This window comes from Oreochromis niloticus, linkage group LG20 (assembly GCF_001858045.2).
Source record: "Oreochromis niloticus isolate F11D_XX linkage group LG20, O_niloticus_UMD_NMBU, whole genome shotgun sequence".
NCBI lineage: Eukaryota > Metazoa > Chordata > Actinopteri > Cichliformes > Cichlidae > Oreochromis > Oreochromis niloticus.
Genome location: NC_031984.2, coordinates 3,663,261 through 3,685,046, shown reverse-complemented (window position 1 = coordinate 3,685,046; position 21,786 = coordinate 3,663,261). Strand labels below are relative to the sequence as shown.

Here is a 21,786-nt window from a genome sequence, read left to right as displayed (position 1 = left end):
GAGGTTTTAAATCATTTCTGTTAAACTGCAGCTCAGGTGAAGACAGAGCATCGGTGTCCAGAACAAGACGTTTCAGAAGCCAACCCTATAAATATCAACACTTGTGTGCGTGTGTGTAGACAGGCACACAGTGCGTGTAGGCATGTACGTTTGTGTGTGCGCTCTAATTGAAAATGTTTCTAATTAAAGCGTAGTTGTCTCCATGGTAACTTGGAGAGGTTAAGCTGTGTTAACAGCCGATCAGAGTGGAGGCGGCTCATGTGAACGCTGACAGTCTGCTGCAGACACCCTGAATGCTTCACGCCATCTGTCAGCAGGACGGAGTTCAGCTTGTTGTTCAGCGCCGTGATTCTTGTTTCCACACTGACCCGTCGTCGTCGTGCACTCACAGCACAAAGACGAGGCTTTGTTTACGGCGTGCAACCGTGCGACGAGTGGCTACCGCTCGACACAGTGGTGTTTGTTTCCAGTCTTGAAGCTGATTGATTTTGTTTGCAGTGTTTACAGACATCTCTGTTGTGAAACAAGGATGGATGGAGAACGCTTTTTGGGCCGCGCTGCTGTAATTGGTCACTGTGACACACTGTCAATATTAATAAGCGCTGGATTAGCTCTGTTAACACGGTTTTTAAATGAGTTTTGTAAATGAAATGGTTCCACTAAACAGACAAAAGATACTGAGATTTTTAAACATTGCAGATGTTTGTTGTTATTGATGTAAGGTCATGTGATGGGCCGGGAGGCTGCGTACAAGTTCAAATAATCCAAACATAAACCTTAAACACTAAATGTAATTTCCAAAAACTAAAAGGAGAGAGCTTGCCACCTGCTGTGGTTCCTGCAGTGGGTGTAAACACACTTAGTGTATGTATAGAACTCCACGAAGACTAACTGAAACGAGTAAAGACCCAAATATTAACACAGTCTGATTGTGGCTACAGCTGCATATGTGGTTACCATTAGAGTCTGATAACCAATAAAAATGCTCATTACTGACGAGCGTTATTATTGGTTATCAGTAACGAGCCCTTTCAGCAGATAAGATGACCACGATGATCGTGTATACGTCTGTGAGAAAGTCTCTGCTCAGAGACCCGCTGCACTGATTAGTTTGTCTGCGTGCGCATGTGTGTTTTATCTGCTGGTACTGAAACCAGAGTGAGGAAACTTAATAGGAAAAGTTAATTAATGATGGAAGAAGTCTAATTAGAGGGCAGGTTGGGTCCCGGGCAGGTGTTCCACGTGTCGGGGGTTTGAGTTTCGTCACATGTCGTTTCCTGTCTCCATTCCTGAACATCAGCACTAAGGTGTGTTAAACCAAACGTTAAATGGCAAATTAAAAATAATCAGTTGACCAGTTACATCCGAACATACTGAAAAAATAGCTGATTGTTCATAAACCTTAAAGCACAGCCTGAATTTATAAATTTAAATCACTCAAACTGCTTGAAGCATTCTGTGTGTAGACACAGTTCACCATATCTAATCGTCTGCATGAAAATACATTTTTTCTGATGTTATAAATTATATTTTGTAATACGTGAACCTGATGCACACAGTTATAATAAAAAAATGATAGAGGCAAAAAAAATAAAAAAAATATATAGAGGCTGGAGACGCAGGCAATATTTAAATGCAAGTCTTATTTCTTGTTCCAGACCTCTTAATCTTGGAATTCAGGTGTTTTAATTCCCATTGCTACAGATGTATAAAATCAAATACCTAGCCATGAAGTCTTTTGTAAAAGAATGGGTCACTCTTAAGATCCCACTGAATTTAAGAGTGGTACCGGAACAGGATGCCACTGTTACAAAACAGTTTGTGAAGTTTCTTCAGTCCCAGATGTTCCAGGATCAGCTGTCGGTTGTGTTATTTCAAAAGTGGCCGACCACAGAAAGCTGCCAACGGGAGCCGTCAACCAAAATGCTGAAGAGTCTTCAGCGCTCTGCTGACTCAGCAGCTGCAGAGCTCCAAGCCTCCTCTGGCTTTAACATCAGGTTGGGGCGACCGTGGCTCAAGGGGTTGGGTAGCGCGTCTGTAACCGGAAGGTCGCCGGTTCGATCCCCGGGCTCTCTGTCCTGGTTGTTGTGTTTTTGGGCAAGACACTTTACCCTACCGCCTACTGGTGTTGGCCAGAGGGGCCGATGGCCCGATATGGCAGCCTCGCTTCTGTCAGTCTGCCCCAGGGCAGCTGTGGCTACAACTGTAGCTGCCTCCACCAGTGTGTGAATGTGAGAGTGAATGAATAGTGGAATTGTAAAGCACTTTGGGTGCCTTGAAAAGTGCTATATAAATGCAATCCATCATTATTATCATTATTATTATCAGCACAAAAGCTTTTGCACCGGGAGCTTCATGCCATGGGTCTCTGTGGTCGAGCAGCTCCTTCAGGTGTAATGTGGAGGTGGCTCAGGGTTTTTATCCATATGCTGAACTTCTTTTAAATTTCTGTATTTCAGAAAGCGTTTTCAATCTTCCAAAATAACTAATGCTATTAAATAGAGTATAAAAACGGTGTCAGTGCCCTTATGTCTAAAACATCTGTGTGCTGCAATGAAGAGGGAACAGCTGGCTGGCAGGTCATCAATGGCACATTTTTATTTACAGTAGCATCAAGTAAGAAAGCAAAGAATAAACAAGTTTTTCTTACAAACTGAGTTTAAAATCTGCAATTTAGAGTTTTTATTATTATTTGTGATTTTTGTTTGAATAAATAATGTAATACATCTCAGCAAAGTCTCAGAGCTCCTCTCCCACTGCTTGGTGAGCTGTTGATTGAGGTGTAAGACGTTACAGGGAATTAACAGACGCTGTTGTTTTCCTCCAGAATGACATTTTTCCCCTCCCTCTGTCAGGTGAGCAGCTACAGCCTGCAGATGTTTTTAATGTAGATTTTAGTCAAATTAATTAGCGGCAGAAGATTAGAAGGGAATTAAAAGCAGTTTCCTTTTTCAAATTAATCTCTGTGTCAGCTGGATTAAGAGCATGGGGGCATCGCTGGAGGTGCAAATGTAGCTCGTTTAAATGTTTTTCGCCACGTTTCTCTTCCAAATGTTTGAGCTGCTGAACGAAATCCTGATCTGTCTCTTTGTGTCCTGCAGGAGAAGCAGTCAGAGATGGAGAAACTGAAGCAGCAGCTGGTGGAGGTGGAGAAGCAGAGGGAGGAACACGGGGACACCATCGGGAAACTCAAACAGGTAATAGCTTTGTGTCAGAGCTGATATACCTCGTTCCTCCAGTGTCCAAAGACTGCTAACTTTAATTCAGATCCACTCACACGCTTCTGTCTACGAGACCAAATGTGGTTTAATACGCCGCTGTAAATAGTCCCTTATAGTCCTTTTCCTACTATTTGTAATGATAGAACAGCGAGCAGCTTTTAGCTTTATAAAAATGGAACTACATTTATGATTTTTATTTTTTTGTGAATAAAGGTTTATGTTTACAGTATGAATCAGCGGGCTGAGACCAAACACTGTATGTGCAAGATGGACACACATGCCTGCTGTTTCATATGCACGTAAAATGCTATGAGAAACAAGAATGACATAAATTAATACTCGTAAATTCAAATTGATAATTAATTAGTTTTATTAATTTGTCAGAAGCAGGTAGCACGGTGGGACGGTGATTGGCACTGTTCCCTTTGGGTTCTCCAGCTTCCTCTCACAGTCCAAAGACATGCAGTTAGTGATGTTAGGTGAACTGGTGGTTCTAAACGGCCCATAGGTGTGAGTGTGAGTGGTTGGCTGGTGCCCACAGCTTCCAGTTAAGGAGTCTGGATGGCCGTCTTCAACCAAAACGCTAATTTAATTAACTTGTAGCGAGACACAGGAGCTGTCAATCATTAGTCTCTGCCCCGCCCCTTCTCCTTGTTACGCGCTCCATACATTTCTTAATAAATGACAAAGAATTTTACAATAAGAAATTAATAATACACAAATACATTTATTTATTTATTTTTAGTCATTCAAATGCTCTTTAAATAATCGTAACTCCGGAACCTTTGTGCTGGAGACAAAATTCCAAGGCGAGCTTTTCGGGGATCAGTCCGGTGGATCACAGTAGCACAAAGCATTCACAACCTACTGCTGTCTGAACACGGGCAGAAAAATCAGTTCTGCTTAGACTTTAGTAGGTACGCTTAATGTTAGCACTACTGCTCATCTTTTTTGGGCTAGAGAGAAAATTATGAATTGTAAAACAAGTCTATCACTGTATAATACTTCTGTATGATACTTGGATGATAAAGGGTGAAACACTTCTACAAGAACAAAGCAAAGCAAATTTAAAGAAGAGATTTAAAAGAGTATTTTAGTGTGAAGGGGCAGACTGTTCCACAGTTTAGGAGTCCTAATGGAAAAAGCCTGATCACCTTTACTACACTAGGATTTCTCCCAGCAGAGCTGAAGTGGTCTGCAGCACTGCAGCAAAGCTTTGAGCAGGTCCTCTGAAAGGTCTTTACATGGTTGATGCAGCGGCCCACGCTAGAGATAAAAGGAGACGGTCCCTTTGAGGCCGAGGTTTTTAACCTTTATAAATGTGTCACTTTGAACCCAGGAGCTGTGGACCTGTTTAAAAAGCACCGAAATCTGTTTACACTTCTCTTTGTTTATTCACCCAGCTTATGTCTTTTAGTGTCGGCCTTTAGTGTCATCTTCCCTTTATGCTGTGTGGAGGTGCGAGCGTCTGTTTAGCTAGGTGTTTGCACGATGCTCTGCAGGTCACAGCACAGAATGTGTGGGCCAAAATTTATTAGGAACCAAAATGATTTGATGATCAGGTTTAAAATCTGCAACAGGCTCAATATGGCTTGCTTTCATTTTGACATGTATGGTTCAGTGTGTTGAATGTGTTTTTTGTTTTTTTTCTTGTTTAATAATTTCATCAATCTGCTCGTGACTGCAGATGAAAATGTCCGTTTTAAGCTAGATCTGGCACGTTTACAGTATGGACCCAAGTGTTCATGTTGGTTATTGTGCACTACTTTTTTTTTTTTTTTTTTTTTAAATAGTATAAAATGCCCTGAAAAAGTCAGAAAATATCATGTCTGACAAATGGAAGCAGTAAATTCTCAGTTCTGAAAACATTTCTGGTGTTTTTACTTTGGAAATGAACTTGAACGATCAAAATAACTGACAGTGATGTCTCTGACCTGCTTTCTCTGTTTAGGAGATAAAGGACACGGTGGACGGTCAGAGGATTCTTGAGAAGAAGGGAAGCGCAGCGGTAAGTTTACTGTTTATCTGACTGATGCTACCAGAGACAAAGCGACGGATGGACTATGTGAGTGACAGGCGCAGACTGATGAACCGATACTGCAAGACGAGAATCTGAATAGCAATGAGAAAGAAAAAATATTTAGTGGAGTAATTTGAGAGCAGTGGTGCATGGAAAATCATAATTAGAAAATAAACGTGTGTGTGTGTGTGTGTGTGTGTGTGTGTAGCTGAAGGATTTGAAGCGGCAGCTGCAGCTGGAGAGGAAGCGAGCAGACAAACTGCAGGAGAGGCTCCAGGAGATTCTGACCAACAGCAAAACCAGAACAGGTACTGTACGCACCCCGCACTGTGATGTCATCCACACGTCTGCATGCCCCTACGTTTAGTTAAATGCTGGTATTGTCTGTTCAATCTTCAGTCCTACTGACGCAACATCAGCTTCAGAGTCTGGAAACCTTTAATCTGTTTCCTCTTATTAGCTGAGTTGGTCAATCCAGTCAGGATTTTCAAACCCAGAAAGAAGCCCCACCTATTTGCTCTGGTAGTTACTGTTAGTGGGACAGCCAATCAGAGTAAAGCTGGCTTAAACAGTATGATGGGGTCGCTGTGGCTCAGTTGGTGGTTCTCTCCGTGGCTGCTCTGATCTGCGTGCCAAAGATACTGAAGTTTCTCAGTTGCTCCTGATGCATTCGTTGGAGTGTGGAAGTTAAACAGAAAGGCCTTGGACATAGAAAAATGATATATGAATGTGTGTGTGTGAATGGGTGAATGAGACATGTTGTATAAAGCTTTGTGCTCAGCATAAGCTCCACACAGAAAGGCCGAAGGTAGCTGTGGAGCATCTTGCTGGCAGTGAGGTGACAGTGCTAACCACTGTGCTCCTGTGCTGCCTTGTAGTGCACTTTACAAGTAAAACTATGGAGCTTGATATGAGATACATATTTGTTTGTTCATAGCACTGCTGTCTATCATTACTGATTCTCTTTCTTGTGCACATTATGCTCAGAATCGTCCTTTTTCACAGAACAGATGTGCAATAAGCAGACTGTAGTCTTAAAAGGTTACTCTTCTGTGGAGTAACACATGTACATCACATGGAGACTTTAACATTATTGTATGCCTCCAGGCTCGGGATGTTTTGAAAGGAAAAACTGCCCTCTTGGTGCAAATAAAAGTTTTCTGATGACAATTTGATAAATTCTAATAATAGCTTTTTAAAAACGAGTCTACGTAGGTTTGTCCTGATTTATGCCTCTAATTGTTAAAAACGTTCCAGTAAAAAAACTAAAAGTCATCACAGAGATGCCTCAGGACACAATGTACAAGATTATGCTGATGTTTGCTGATAAGGTCTGCTGCTGACGAAACACAGGGTATATGAGAAGCATGAAACATGTTGACACCATACGTGAAGTTATGTGACAGTTATTAGGTGTTGTTTCAGTAACAGTGGTGCAAAGCTTTTGCTTGATGATACACTTGTCACAATCATGCCTCCAACCAATGAGCCAAGAGCCTTGTGCTCATGCAGGACAAGTTCATCCTTGATCATCAGCATCTGTGCAGGAGGCCACAGACATCAGTACTGGAGGCTCTGATGGCAATCAGTCGGTGTCTAAAGCAGGCGACCCACTTATCCTGGAAGAGCTGGGCATTTTAAAACCAGTTTCATGTCCTGTAAAACACCTGGTGTGACGTGCTCTGGATGGGAAACTGTGTTCCTCTCTCGAGTAATCTGTAGACATTATCGCTGCATGTTTCTGCAGGTTATCGATTGCTGCACACTTAGAGCTCCATAAAGCTGAACCTGACGGAACTCTGAAACTTAGAAGTAGAGGATGTAAATCCCTGAACAGGATGGCGCTCCCATTTAAATACTCCAGGAAGGAGAGACAGCAGTTTTGGGGCTGTGTGAGTCTCCCGAGAGGCCAAGATGTGATTGTAACGTGACCAGTCCGATAATAAGCAGCAAGCTAGCCCTGCGTCAGGAGGTTCTGGCTCAGTCCAGAACCTCCTGCTTAATATTTAATGGAGCGCTCTGGTTCCCAGAGCTGAGCTGGACACACTGGCGTCTGCTGGCAAAACACAAGCAAATACACACACACACCCAAAATATTTCTTGCACACACCTGCATCACATGGAGTTTTGAAAGTTTTTAATTTTTCCACTCAATATTATTTAAATGTTATTCTTTTGTTGCATATTTTCTTATTCCCTGGTGCCTATTTAGCAGACTCTCTCTTGTCTCTCTCACACACACACACACGCACACACACACACACACACACACACACACTCTCACACTCTCAGTTGGAGCAGTGCAGGGTAGTCCTGAGCTTCATGTATAATCTATGAGCAGTGCTGAATGTTTAAAAGCCTCTTCTGCACAAACCTGAGAATCAGACATTTTAAAGTAGCCTACTTATCCATCTCTCCCAGTACCTGCCTTATAGGGATGGCCCAGTGCTTTAAAGGGGCAGTTTGTCGTTTTAACAGGACAGCGTGCTGCTTTAAAAGTGACAGTCCACGGTCTTAATGGTAAAGTGGGATGTCTTATAGAGACAGTTCATTGCCTTGGACAATAAAGGGACAGCCTAAAGGGTCGGCCAGTTGCCTCATAAGGACATCCTTAAAGGAGTGACTTGGTCTTTTAAAGGGACAGTTCTCTCACTACTGTCTTACTTGGACAACTTGCTGCTTTAAAAAAACAGTTTTATTGCCGTAAACAGACAACTTACTACTTCTAAGTAACAATGATACTCTTACAGGGACAGCCCACATTTTAATGGACAGCTTACTGCCTTAAAGGCCTGTTTGCATTCCTACAGAATGCTTGCTGCTTTAAGAGGATGTCCACATTTTTTAAAAGATTGTTTGACAGTCCAGCAGCTTAACAGGGCAGTTTACTTTCTGAAAGCAATAACAGCCTTTATTGCCATAAATAGGTCCTATATGAACAGGAGGCTTTAATATGATGTTCATATACTAAAAGGAATAGTATTGGTCTTTAAATGGACTGTCCACATGGTTAACATGGTGGTCCAGTATCTTACAGAAACAGTTTGGTGTTTTTAAAGACAGTTTTCTGCTATAAATGGGAACTTGCCACTTTCAAACAACAGTCATAGTCTCAAATGGGCAGTGTACGTTTTAATAGACAACTTACTGCCTTTAAGGGATGTTTGCAATCCTAAAGAGACGGCTTTCTGCTTTCAAAGAACGTATGCCTTCTTAAAAGCTATATTCACCAATCCATTGCCTAAAGGGATAATATATTGCCATAAATACACCTTATGTTACTGCTGTGCTTTGAACAGTGTCCTGCTTTAAGCACACTGAAGAAGAAAAGAATCAAGATGTTGCAATGTCCTGATTATAATGCTCTGTCAGGACCTTAAGACAGTTGTGCGTACATGAACGCCCACAAACCTCAACTGAAGCAATGTTGAGTGGGCCAAAATTCCTCCCCAGTGATGTGAGAGACTGATGAAGTCATATAGAAAACAGCTGGTTTAGGTTTTTGCTGCTAAAAGCGTTTCTACAAGCTACTGGATCATGGAGTGTTCTTAATTTCTCAGAGGACTGCACAGACTCAAAGTAAAAGACTATGTATTAAAGGGACGCAGCGGTTGAATTAAACTTCTTTGTCAAACAGCCTGGCGATTTAGAGTTTGTCTGGGGTGGACTGCAGCTTAAAAGAGGTGAATATTTCCTGATGCTTAGAGTGAAATTCTTGTTCTTTCAGGTTTGGAGGAGCTAGTTCTGTCAGAGATCAACAGTCCCAGTCGAACTCAGCAGACCGGAGACTCGTCCTCTGTGTCCTCCTTCTCCTACAAAGACATGATGAAGGAGTCTCAGTCGACCAATCAGAATAAGGTGGGTGGAGCTCTTCGCGTAGTCACCTTAAACACCGAGCTTGATGTCTGTGACACTTCAGCCTTTGGTGTAGACATTATCCCAGCCAGGACACTCAGCTCCAACTTACAGAGAAGGCAGTGGTTTTCAGTTTGTCTGATCATGATGTGTTTGAAAGGCTGTCATGCACTCATGTGTTCTCTCTGTTTACTGGTGTTTGGACCTCATGTGGTTCAATATCCCACGTTATTATTTATTATTTTTGATTGTGCTGATGGTGGTTTACGGCTAAAAAGTCATCAACATCACGAATCTCAAAATCCAAACACAAGCATGAACGTCTGAGAATGTGTCCCATCAGCAGCTGCTTAAGAAAGAATGGCTTTCTGGCTGGAAGCCTGAAAATGCTGAAAATAGTCCATCAGTACTACATACATGACCAGCAACAGCAGCTGGATCTTCTTCAGGGTGTGGAGATCCCGGCCTGTTCTGGATTCAGCTGTGAGCGGGATCACAGATCGACTGATTGAGGAAACGCTGAAAGGAACATTTTCTGATGGGCCTTTTAATGCTGCAGCTGCAGTTTGCTGATGTTACTTTGTGACAGATTTACGCATCATTAAAGGCTTTACTGGATACGACCTCTCTGCTGTTCAGCTACTGGAGCACAGGTTGAGTGCTTACACAAAACCTCAGGCAAAAGTTGAAGAAATCTCAGTTTCAGATGAAGGTTTAATCGAAGTGCTACTTTGTGTCTACAGCTACAAACTAATGCCGTTGGAAGGGCGCATTGTTGTCATAGCAACACCTACAAAAAGGTTAACATCTGAGGTTTTTTTTAACCTTCTACAATAATAAACTGAGTAAAATGTGTGATTAAAACATTTTCACATTCATGGCCATCTTCTTGTTCACCTCTGGACCATTTCCTGCATGGCTGCAAACCAACGTGCAACTTGGAAACTGAACTTTTCACTGGAAAGCTGCTCAGCTGTAGCCGAAGACCCAGGTTCAACTCAATGTTCAGTTAATGTGATGTAAAACTTCAGCCATGCTGGAAGCTGTGTGAATATGCCCAAGAGTGGGATTTTAAACTGGTTTTTATGGAACTGCTCTCAGAACTTTCTTATAACTTTTGCCTTTTTGTTTGAGTACTTCAGGTTTTAGGAAAATGAAGCAGAAAATAATTTGGTAGAATAATGGAAAATAGCCCTGACCGGCTGTGCTGTTTCATCACATTAAAATGTAAACAGTGGTATTTATTAAAGCTTTTTTTTCATGATGTTAAAACTAAATGCAAGAAAAAAGTCACAGTTTGAAACCTCTACAGATAAAAACTGCGATGTTAAAAGTGGATTAATTAGTGTTTTTAGTGCCTTCAATGAAAGCTAAACAAGCTTCTGCTCCTCACCTCTTAGCTCTGTGTCAGGTCGGGTCACAACCTCTGACCTCCAGCTTGTATTGAAAGACAGATTTAACTGTAACATCCCGTCATCCTCTCTTCTGTTCTTTTATTACGTTTTACAGCTGATTTATCTTTGAAGTTCCTGGTGCCATATTTATCTGTATGTGTTTGTGTGTGTGTGTGTGTGTGTGTTTCTATTGATAGAAACACTGTAAATAGAGCTGACAGACTCTATGTCGATGAGTGTTTTTGTCAAAACATGACACTGCAGAGTCCTCCATCAGTTCAGTTTACTGTGGTGATGCGGTTGTTATTAGCAACAGCATCACATGAGAGAAAAGAGGGTTTGATGATGTCCTGCTGCTGCAACATTTCCCATCAGACACCTCTGTGATGGTTAAAGCCTCAGCGTGCTTCAAAGGACCCTTTTTGGTCCACACTTTAAATTTTAATGAGAAACTGCAAACTGAATGTTTTTGTGTACATTCAGACATATAGATCTCAGTGGGCTGATGATGATGACTTTTTTCACTTGTTTCCATCCAACTTTAAAGTTCGGCTCAGCAGAGTTTAATACGCGAGACAACAAAGCCTGCTTATTATCTTGAACCCAAACTGTAATAGCAGCTGCTGTACCAAAGTGTAAAAGCAGAACAGACTGTGGCAGCATTTTGAGCCTCTCACACACGACTGAGGTAATGTTCATGTTAGCAAGCCTGTGAAAGGCAGAGAAACGGGACGTAGATGAGATTGTACTCGTCACAGGGCCAGTAAACAGAACTTCAGTGTTTCGTCTGTAGTTCGGCTTCACTGTCCTGCCATTAACACCTGAATGTACCAGCAGGAAGCCGCACATTAGACACTGTAACCTCTGAGATACAGCGAATGTGCCTCCATCACTAATCACACCCACAGAAGACGATACGTGCAGATGCTCCTCGGTGTGTTTCAGAATTACGTGCTGATTCTGTTTTTCACAGAAGTCACATCAACCTGAGGAGGGCAGGAAGTCGAGCATAAGAGAGATCAGTTTTCAAAAACAAAAGACTGTACAGATTAAACACACTGCTTCTGAAATGCTTGTGTTGGGATTAGAACCTGTGTGAAGGACATAACACGCGTCACAGACACGCCGCCAGTGTAATTCTGGGGAAAGACTGCGGACTTTCCATGCAGCAGTTAAGTCATGCTTAAATTCAGCCCACACTGCAGTCATAATATTAAGTGGCTGCTAGTCATATACATCAACTCAGGTTATGAAAGGTGTTTTGGTTTGTTCCATTTTAGTTCTTTTAGGTGCATAAAAAATAAACTTTTGATCTTAGAGAAGGACTCCACTGTGTTGATTCAAATCAGAGTTTTCTGCCTCAGTTCAGCTTTTGAGTTTGACTAAACACAGAACAAACAGTTACAGCGATGAGTCTGTTACCTTACCAAACACTATTGTGTCTGTTTTCCTGATGGTTCTGGCCAGTGTGTTTAACCCAACTTAAAAAAGTGGTTATAAAAGTGTTGTTATTTCAGTCCTGGCATTCCACACATGTGCGGTACATCGGACACAGCTTCTGTACTTTTTCTTCACAAATAAACTGTTAAATAATGATAAGGCAGTCTCCACCTCATCCGATCCTTTAGGACTCTTCCCTGTGACGTGTCCAATAATGTGACGAATTCCCTCTTGGTTGCATAATGAGCTTCTAGATTGGAATGAGCTCTGAAGTGCTGTGAAGCAAGGCAGCAGAGCTTTCACATTAACTGAAGCCTCTGTGTGTGTGTCTGTCAGTCTGGAGGAGGCAGCCCTCAGTCTCAACGTCCCGCCGAATTATCCGATGACGAGGTTGGAGAGCTGTTCCAGCGGCTCGCTGAGGTTCAGCAGGAGAAATGGATGCTGGAGGAGAAGGTGAGGAGTCTTCGGCTAAACCCGAAAGCAAACTGTATGTCCTGTTTCTGAACTCCTGAGCACATGACGCAGGAGTGGAAAACTCTAACAAAGAAAGCAGAACTTTCTGATTTAACGCCTCACTTGTGCCTTTTAGAGGTTTTAATGCTTCTCTTTGTTCCTGGAGTCAACAGTAAAACCTCTGTCCTGTTTTTAGATGCAGGTTTGTATTTTTAGATGCATTATTAATGTCTGTTTAATATTTAGGTAGTTTGTATAGTAGCACTGTGAGGCCAGTGGATAATTCATCAGAACTTTATTAATCACTTAAATATTAATAAGTTGTTTCAGGTTTAATGATGACAAAGATAGTTTGTTGTTATATAAACACATGGTGACATCAGTGAATAATAATTGTGTTTTTTGTCTGTTTCAGGTGAAACATCTGGAGGTGAGCTGTTCATCGATGGCTGAAGACATCTGCAGAAAGAGCGCCATCATAGAGACGTACGTGATGGACAGCCGCAGAGGTGAGAAATGATTTCATCTCCTCACAGAAACATCTGGAACTTAACTGTAGTTAGTTACGTTATGTGATTCTGTTTTTGTTTAAACTACAGACTGAAATGACCAGGAACATTTCCTTTAGCAAAAAAAGCAAAAACATGTTGGCGTCATAAACGTGTGCGTGGGCAGGAGTGGTCAGAAAGTGGAGGTGTGGTGTTGAGTCCCAATTCTTGCCTGGCTGATGAAAGAGGAAACGGCCATGAATGTCGTGTCAGGACTGCTGTGGATATTGACTCTGTGACTCAGCATTATTAATAATAGTTAGCTCCCGACCTAGCTAGCAACATCTCAGCTTTTTCTTCTGTGTGGGCCGTACTCGAAGCTCGGTGTGGTGATTTTAGGTCTGTATATTGTCACTGAGAGCTAAACGCTGACATGGTCATCACATCTTGAACTGTGAGTCATGAAAAGCTACTTTAGTTGAGCCTAAGACTAAAAACATGGAGCTGGAAATGGATATGATATCTATCAATAATCTGTTTGCTGCTACAGCATTGTAAACAACGGAGCTGGAAATGCTGTCCTCACAAACTTTATGACATCACCATTGCTAAACGACTCCAGGCGTCTTTTTGTGCTTTATGATCTGTAAAGTAAACACCAGGTAGGAATGTGATGTAGGTCAAAGAAATAAAGAAAAAGATCCTCTTTAAAATGCTGATTATCTTCATTTTTAGTGTTTTGGAACATTTAACAGACTGAGGTACAAAACAATTATTTAATATGTCTTTGAAATAATCCTCGTCTCAGTGGTAAAACTGAGAGAAGAGTCGCTGGTGCAAAGTGCTAATACAAACTCTGAGGTATTTAAAGTGCGTCAGTCAGCAGAAAGTTAGCCAGCTCAGCACGTCGTTTATCTGACAGTGACACTTAATTAGAACCACTTTAATCTGCCGCTTCACTTACCTGCGCTCAGGTTTACATGGACTCTTTGTGTTTGGAGAAAACAGGAACAAGCGGTGGAAAAAACCGACGTGCTTAACACTTTAATGTGCCGCTCACACCGATCAGTTTCCACTGCAACACGACGGAGAGAAGTTCGTGCTGGACGGATGTTAGGATGGAGAAACTCGTTGGCCTGAGCGATTTTCACTTTCTCTGTAAATACATTTGTCCGTCTCTGATGTTTCACCGCTGCTATATTTATAGCTCGGCCATCTTAAAAAGGTGACGCTGCCGTGTGTGAAGTGTCTTTAGTAACTTGTGCAGCTATCAGCAGATTTATTTTTCAATTAAGTATCGTCCTCCTCGTCTCTTTGTGGAAAAAAAAAATAAATAAATCCTGGCTGAAGTTATGTTCAAGATCATCATTCCTGGCCTCACAAACACTTTGTTTGGTCACACCTGGACCGTTTGCCAGATTTTGACACACCTGAGGAGCACCAGTGTTCACCGCACAGGTGTAAGAGGTGCAGAGGTCCACTTCAAATGATTGATGTCAGCTTGTGTTGTAAATGTGGCTCTTTAGAATAAATTAGAAAGTTGGTCACGGCTGCAGAAAGCTGATACGATAGATATTGTGTGCCTTATTTTTGTGGCTTTGATTTCTGTGGTAGAAAAATCAACTTAAAGCTGTAAAATAGAACAATCATGCAGTCTGAGTGTAAACCGCGGGGAACTGCAGATGGACCGAAACGTGGCAGGTTTGGATTTTAAACAGAAGTAAACAAAAAGCAGCTTCTCATGTTAATCCTCTCGCTCCCCTCAGTGTAAAACTCTTTGAACGACTCTGTGGGAAATGTGCTGTATAAATAGTTACCTTTCCTCCATCCCTCCCCACCTCCTCACGCTGCCTCACGCTGTCCTTTCTCTCCTGCTGTTTTCAATTTCATGTTTGACTGCTTTAGCCCTCCTCTGTCTCTCCATTCCACTCCCATTAACGCAGTAATGATGGTAAATCTAATGGGCAGTAAAACTGAGAGTGGAGCTGCTTCTCTAAAGGCTGGACTGTCTGTGTGTGTGTGAATATTTCAAACTGCACTCGTTAGAAAAGCACTCGCGCTCACAGTTATAGGCTTTACATTCAGTGTTCATTTACATTTGTTTAAAACTTGTCTTGAAAAGCTGACTGAGCGCGCTGCAGTCCGTTTAACCAGCTGCAGAGTTTCCAGCACGAGGAGCAGTTGAGTGGGCGGCGCCTTGCTTGAGGGCTCCTCGGCAGCTCCTGGTGAGATGATGACTCGCTGACATTGTGAGCGCCAGAATCTGGGTGAAACAGGCTTTGGAGGGATGGCAGATTCACCCCAGTAAACCGTATAAACGATTTATTGTGATGATAAGAAACAAACCGAATACATGAGCTGCTGATGATTGATGACGGGGTTAGCTAACTCAGCTACCAAAAACTAAATGGTCAAAGTCATTGTTATCAATGCACGCCACCTGTAACTACCCAGAGTCTGTCCTGCACCACAGCCCTCGTAGATAATGTCCATGATCTGTGTTGCAAACTAGCAGCGTGGAAAGAATTTTGATGTGAACATAAATGGCTGTGTGTCCGCTGTGCTAGAGTAAATACAGACCTAACTATTCACGCAGTGTGTAACCACATTCAGAACAAGCATGTGAAAAAAGAAAAGGCAGGGAGGCTGCTGGTGCTAGCACTGCTAATGTTAGCCACACTGTGTTTTCTTACTGTTAGAATCATTTTTTAAAGTCCGTTTCCATGATTGGTAGCGAGCATCACCTCTGCATTCCTGCATGCAAAGACATCAATGAGCAAATCCCCGTTATCGAGCAGGCTCTTGTTCGTGTGTCCTGCGATGGATTCTTGGGCTCTTTAGCTTTTTATTAGAAATCTTTGTGTGTAAATTAACTGATCATTTTGTTAAGGCAGAAAAATAGGACAGTTTTTACTTCTCAAGCACTAGAACGTTGTGTGCAACGTTTGGTTAGAAGTAAAGGAAAACACCAGAACAAACAAACCAGAAACCTCCTGTTTCCACTCCTCACCCTCCTCTTCATCTCCTTGTTCTTATCTCCTTATTTCCCTGTTGTGACTGCTTCTCGTGATTTCTTCGGGCTGTTTGGCCAGCATGTTTTTTTAAAAACAAATCCCTGTTGAATCTTGCGTTTTTTCTGCTCAGATGTGTCGGGAAGCACGGTCGGAGGTCACGGAGGCTCTCAGGGAGACCGGGGAGGTCTGGGTTCGGTCCTAAGAGAGCTGGTGAAACCAGGAGACGAGAATCTGAGGGAGATGAACAAGAAGCTGCAGCACATGTTGGAGGAGCAGCTCACCAAGAACATGCACCTGCAGAAGGTAACGGTCCACACGAACACGCTACATGGACAGTTTCCACGGGGTCGGGGTTTAGTTCTATAAAATATCCTTTACTGATTCAAACATACACCCAGGGTGGATGATTTTCATCTTCACCGAGTTGACTGTTTAGACCAAGAACAGCAGGAAAGATCAGCCTGGAAGTTTAACAGGTGGCTAAACAATGTTTTTTCAGATTGACTGAGACTGATTGAAGTGTTTCCACAGGTCTTATTATTAATTTTTAATTTGCTAATCCATCAGTTTGCTGCATTCATCCTTGTCCAGGAAATCTTCACTGATCTCATTAGAATGATTAATTAAAACAGCTGAAAGAAATGTGATAGAAACATCAATAAACACTTAATAAAAGACTGAAGATGAAACACGTAAACAATGTATGTACAGTTTCATTAAGGTAATGTACACACACGGAGACCATCAGCCTTGTGGGTTTCTGGGTAATATATTCAAGTGAATGTGGTCACTCCACCCTTTTCCAGCTAAGAACCAGCTCAGACTTGGAGTTGATGGCTCTCATCCAAACCACTTTGCCCCAGTGCGAGGTCATCGCCAAAACAGCTAATTGAAGGTTTAAAAAATGTCCATGCAAGTGTAGCAATCTGTGCTGTGCATACGTCGTAACCAGAAACGCCTCTAAAACCCTGACAGGCACTTCCGTAACATTGATTCCTCTTATGTCTTTTCCTCATATACCATTTCACCACAGGTTTGAATTAAATGGTAAATGGACTGGTTCTTATATAGCGCTTTTCTACTCTTCTGAGCACTCAAAGCGCTTTACACAACTTGTGCATTCACCCATTCACACGCATTCGCACATTTGTCTAAGTGCTTCTTTTAGCTAACATTCACACACATTCATACTCCGATGGATGCATCGGAGAGCAATTTGGGGTTAGTATCTTGCCCAAGGATATTTGGCATGCAGACTAGGGGAAGCCAGGAATCGAACCACCAACCTTCCGATCAGTAGGTGACCTGCTCTACCACCTGAGCTACAGCCACCCCACACAATTAATCACTGAGAGAATATCAATCATCGTCTCAGCATAAGGAATAATAATCACTCTTTCAAATGTCAGATCTTCCTAAAGGGAGATCGTTGAAAGTATCAGGCGTGAGGTAAAATACAAAGATGTGGAAACACTTGAGGGACAAACACGTTTTACTTTGAAAAAGACACAAAAAACACACTACAAGAAAAAATGGGGAAAAAAGTCCTGACATATTATTTATTTCTAGTGTGGCTGGAGCTGCATGGAAAACACCAGGAAGTCTCACACACACACACACACACACACGGCAAAGGTGATGTCGTACAAAGATTCGCTCAGAAGTCTAAATCAGCCATAAATAGGGATGTTCATGGTTTTTGAATAAAAATAAAATAGCTTAAAAAGTTTAAGCTTATGCAAAAACTTTTTGTCATAAAATCAATTCCAACTGGTTTTTACGGATATCTGACAGGATGTCGACCTCCATCTCCATCTGTCAGTGTACCGCTACCACCACAAGGTGGCAGTAATCTATCTGCCAGCTGTTAGCCAGCTTACAGTTCCGACAAAAACTGAAGAAGCGGATGTTGTGTGTTGGATTAGAAACGAGAGCACAAACAGGAGAAAGATGCACAGCCAAGGACGACTTCAAAAACTAAAAAATTCGGCCAGGTGAAGCGCAACCCCCCACAAGTCTGCTGCATCTAAGATCAGGCTTTAGAGAGCGAGTTGGTTTAGGGGGACATATTCAAAGAATTGACTTTAAATGTCCCATTTGTCAACTTTTTTTTTTTGAAAAATCGTTTTCTGCTTACCAGTCCAGACACATCCCATTCAAAATAAAATGGCTTCATATTTGATCAATCAGCTGAGAGAAAATTCAGTTTTCAGAGCATTCAAGCACAGATCAGTGGCTGTATCATGGAACAACCTTTTTCCATGGAATGTCTTATTAAGTACTTGTGTTTTTCACAGTGAGGGTACTGCAGCTGTTAGTAACAGATGTTGTAAATTACAAAATGATGTTTTACTTGAGGCACTTGCTTGCAATCATTTCAATTGCTGAGTTCACAAATTTGTAGCGTATAGGTTTATAATAATTCACTTTTGTGATACAGACTATAGTCTGGGCTCTGCTGTTGTTATTTTCTTTTAGCTGCAGATGAGTTAAATGATAAAAGATTTGATCGTATTTCCAGGTCTTCACGTTCAGAGTAACCAAACACGGCTGTTGATATATAAACATTTTCTTTCTGTTTTCTGCAGGACCTGGAGCTGTTGTCCCAGGAATTAGTCCGTCTCAGTAAAGCGAGCAGTCCCGGTAGCAGTGCTGCTGGGTCAGGATGAGGCTATCACCTGGATAAATCCATGCAGTCACTTCCATCTCACTACTACCATTCACCTCAGCTGGAAGGTGTCAGCCAGACTCAGGCTAACACCTGGAACCAAGTTTTCTTCCTTACTCCATCTCTGCGCTAAGACCTGCTGTAGGCTCTGACTACTGCCTGGAGCTGTTATGTTTTCACCATTTCAGCCTGCCTCCTGGGTTGTGACTAAATGCTGAAATAATGTCCATGTCATGCTTTTCAGCCTGGAGGAAGCAGCACCTTTTAAAGGCATAGAAGAAGACGCTGAACGGAAACACTGAGGATATTAAAAGCTGGCCTCAACTTATGTACGTGTATGTTGAATGTACTGTAATTAGACCGCACTGCTCAGTTTGCTCTGAGTCCTGGCTACGACCTGCAGTGGTCACATTATAACAGACTTGTGCTTTATGTTGTCTGTAAATCTTTGCTTTCACTGGTTTCTACTATATGTCTTAACACTCTGATGTCTGTCTGTCAGGGCCTGGCTATATCCTGAAGGGACACTTCTTATCCTAAATGACTGACATTGGTTCCTGTATGCAGTAACTCTGTTGTGATCTGACTATGTCCTGTCTGCTAAAGAATCACACATTACTGAGTATGTGGGCTGTGTCTACGCTGTCATCTTGCCTTTTGATCTTCTTCGAGTACCAAATATAATACTTTGATCAGGTCGTCATGACACCTGAGTACACCCCCCACCTCCAGATTAAAAGATGCTGTTTGAATATTTTATTCTGAAAGTTGCCTGCAACATGGTCAGGTCGCTGTTGTGGTGGCCTCTGTGGTTCATACTCTCGTCCAGATGTGTTCACTTCTGACTTTTATATCAGTGGGTGACGTCACAGTGGTTACGACCATCTAACCACCAACAGACCTCCAGAGCAGACCGTAGACTCTGAGGTGAATGACATCAAAGACGCCACAGAAACTAGGCCAGGAAAGTAGTACGAGGCTAGCTGTTTAGCAGCAACTAAACCTTCAAAATAAAATACTTTGGCCTGATAATCCACCATCTGTTGCAGCTTTAATCACATTTTCTTTGGTGAAACTCAAGTTTTACAGGTTATAGTTAAACTGTGATGACACTAAATTAAAAAAAAAAACCCACTTCTTATTAAGTGTTTTTCTAAAAGAACTTCATTTCATAGGAAAGCTTGTTTGCTTTAACAGATTTAACATAACCACCAGAAAAAATAAATGGCCATACCTTAAAGATTGCCTACAAATGTTCACTTCAGACTTCCTGTTAATCTGTCAGCTGGTGTCACACGTTAACTTATTGTCTCCTTAGATTAATTAGAGTTGCTTTATCTGTCTGTGTTGGGCTGTGGCTACGTCCACGATTTCACAGTGTGAAATGTCTTAGGCGTCACAGGTACTCTGTGCAGCTATTTTGCATCCCGGCCTTTATTTATTGCTTTTTATGCACTTTGGGGTGCAAAATGGTCTCCTGTGTGTTTCAGCGCCTGCCACCAGAACAGTCATTAAAATTAATCAGGAATGGCAAATGGATAATGGCAAATGGATCCAGGTTTAGACTATTAGCTGGATTTTCAGACACAGTTCCTTTTGTCGAACCTAATGCGACCGTGTTTGTGTTTCGATGGCTTCTGGTCCAAATAACATCTCAGAGAAATAAAAACTGAAACACTGAAATATTAAAACATATCATATTTCCCTTTGTTTTAGTGAGGTTAGTCTGGATAAAATCTGGTTTAACATCATTGATGACAAACAGCAATCAGTAATAGCTGGACAATGAAAAATCTGCACAGCTTTAATTGGTGTGACGCAGCCTGGGATCCACAATGGTTCAACAAAAGGTAAATGACTGCCTTTGTGTGGTCTGTGTCTATATCCTGGATGAAAAGAACTCTAACGTTTCTTGCACTATTATCAGTTTGTGAATACTTCCATCTTTACCGGAGTCACCAAATGGCACACAAGAAAGACAGTTGTCAGTTTTTGTTGCTTTTCTGCAGGGTGGATATATTTCCTGCTCTAAAAAATAATGTTCACTGACTTTGACTGTATCGTTGCATTTATTTCTGTTTCGTGAAAATCTGACAGGAAGTGACAGACACCTTCCTTTTGCTTTGCCCTTGTGTCTTCTTCTGGACTCTGGATCATGGGGCCTGACTATGCCCTGGATTATACTCTGCCCCAGGCTAGCTCCATCTAACTGGGCTGTGATTATATTCTGGACATTATGCTTGTAACAGATTTTGTGTTTTATGTTATAACTGCCTGCATATCACTGCTTTTTTGTTTGGTTTTTGGTTTTGTTTGTTTCTTTATGTACACTGCAGCACATATCCAGCACCGTCTGATGTTAGGAGTTTAAAATCTCAACATGTGGGAGGAAAACTCGAGCTGTTTTTGGTGTAGTTTTAAGGACTTTCAAATCTTAAGCTCAAGGGTGTTTAAACCAAACGTTAAACAACTGAAAATTTCCTCAAAATAATCACTTAGCAGTTAAACTGCACCAAAATCAGATCTTTTTTTCCCATCTTTGCTTCAAAGATGGCGCTAGACTGATCCACTGGGATTGGTCTATGTGCTGGACAGGGACTCGGCTGGCGCTTATTGTTTTTGTTTGTAATGTTGAAATCTGTACATAAACGCTGCGATATGACTTCTAACTGTATGAAAAATCAACTGATCTATTTATGAGGCTGATGATGATCATGACGCTAATTATTGTAACTATGACAAAATGTGATAAAAAAAAAAATACTGTCTGAACATGATGATCACGTCTTCGGGGGTTTTTCTGCTCAATTTTTCCAACATTTTACTGCCTTTAAATCAAAGCTTGATTTTGGTGATCTGAACGCAGAATTCTCCTTCATGTCGTCGAATATGCAGGACGAATGGTGGTGCTGATTAGGCGTGGACATTTTATCAGATTTTAGTTTCAGTTACGACTTTGCCTGCCAATGAATATGAAAGCGGATCTTATCAGGCGCGCCCCATTTCTAACAGGGCTCAGTGGTGGCATTTGATAAAGCAGCTCAGAAAGAAACCAAAGGCACATTTCTCTTTAGTTTCAGCTCTTTGTTCCAACCATCAGTCCAGACTAAACCTTCCTAATATTATTAAATTCATCCAGTGTTGAGAAGTCCTACCAGACTTAAGTTTAAAGACTGTAAAACAGCACAAAAACTCGCTTTGGGGTCATCAAGGGGTCACCGGCTGTTACCACC

The 21,786-nt window shown here is 41.8% G+C and overlaps 1 protein-coding gene across 3 annotated transcripts in view; it reads left to right on the top strand.

The window, feature by feature from the left end:
• gripap1 (GRIP1 associated protein 1) overlaps nucleotides 1-21,330 on the top strand; it is a 44,281-nt gene extending 22,951 nt beyond the window's left edge. For all 3 annotated transcript variants that reach the window (XM_005477840.3, XM_013271820.3, XM_005477839.4), the window contains 8 exons: nucleotides 3,102-3,197; nucleotides 5,173-5,229; nucleotides 5,450-5,549; nucleotides 8,969-9,099; nucleotides 12,267-12,383; nucleotides 12,799-12,892; nucleotides 16,016-16,188; nucleotides 18,474-21,330. In XM_005477840.3, the coding sequence (XP_005477897.1) occupies nucleotides 3,102-3,197; nucleotides 5,173-5,229; nucleotides 5,450-5,549; nucleotides 8,969-9,099; nucleotides 12,267-12,383; nucleotides 12,799-12,892; nucleotides 16,016-16,188; nucleotides 18,474-18,554 (849 nt within the window). In that variant the 3' untranslated portion in view covers nucleotides 18,555-21,330. The remainder of the gene's footprint in view (nucleotides 1-3,101; nucleotides 3,198-5,172; nucleotides 5,230-5,449; nucleotides 5,550-8,968; nucleotides 9,100-12,266; nucleotides 12,384-12,798; nucleotides 12,893-16,015; nucleotides 16,189-18,473) is intronic.
• The last annotated feature ends 456 nt before the right edge of the window (nucleotides 21,331-21,786 follow it).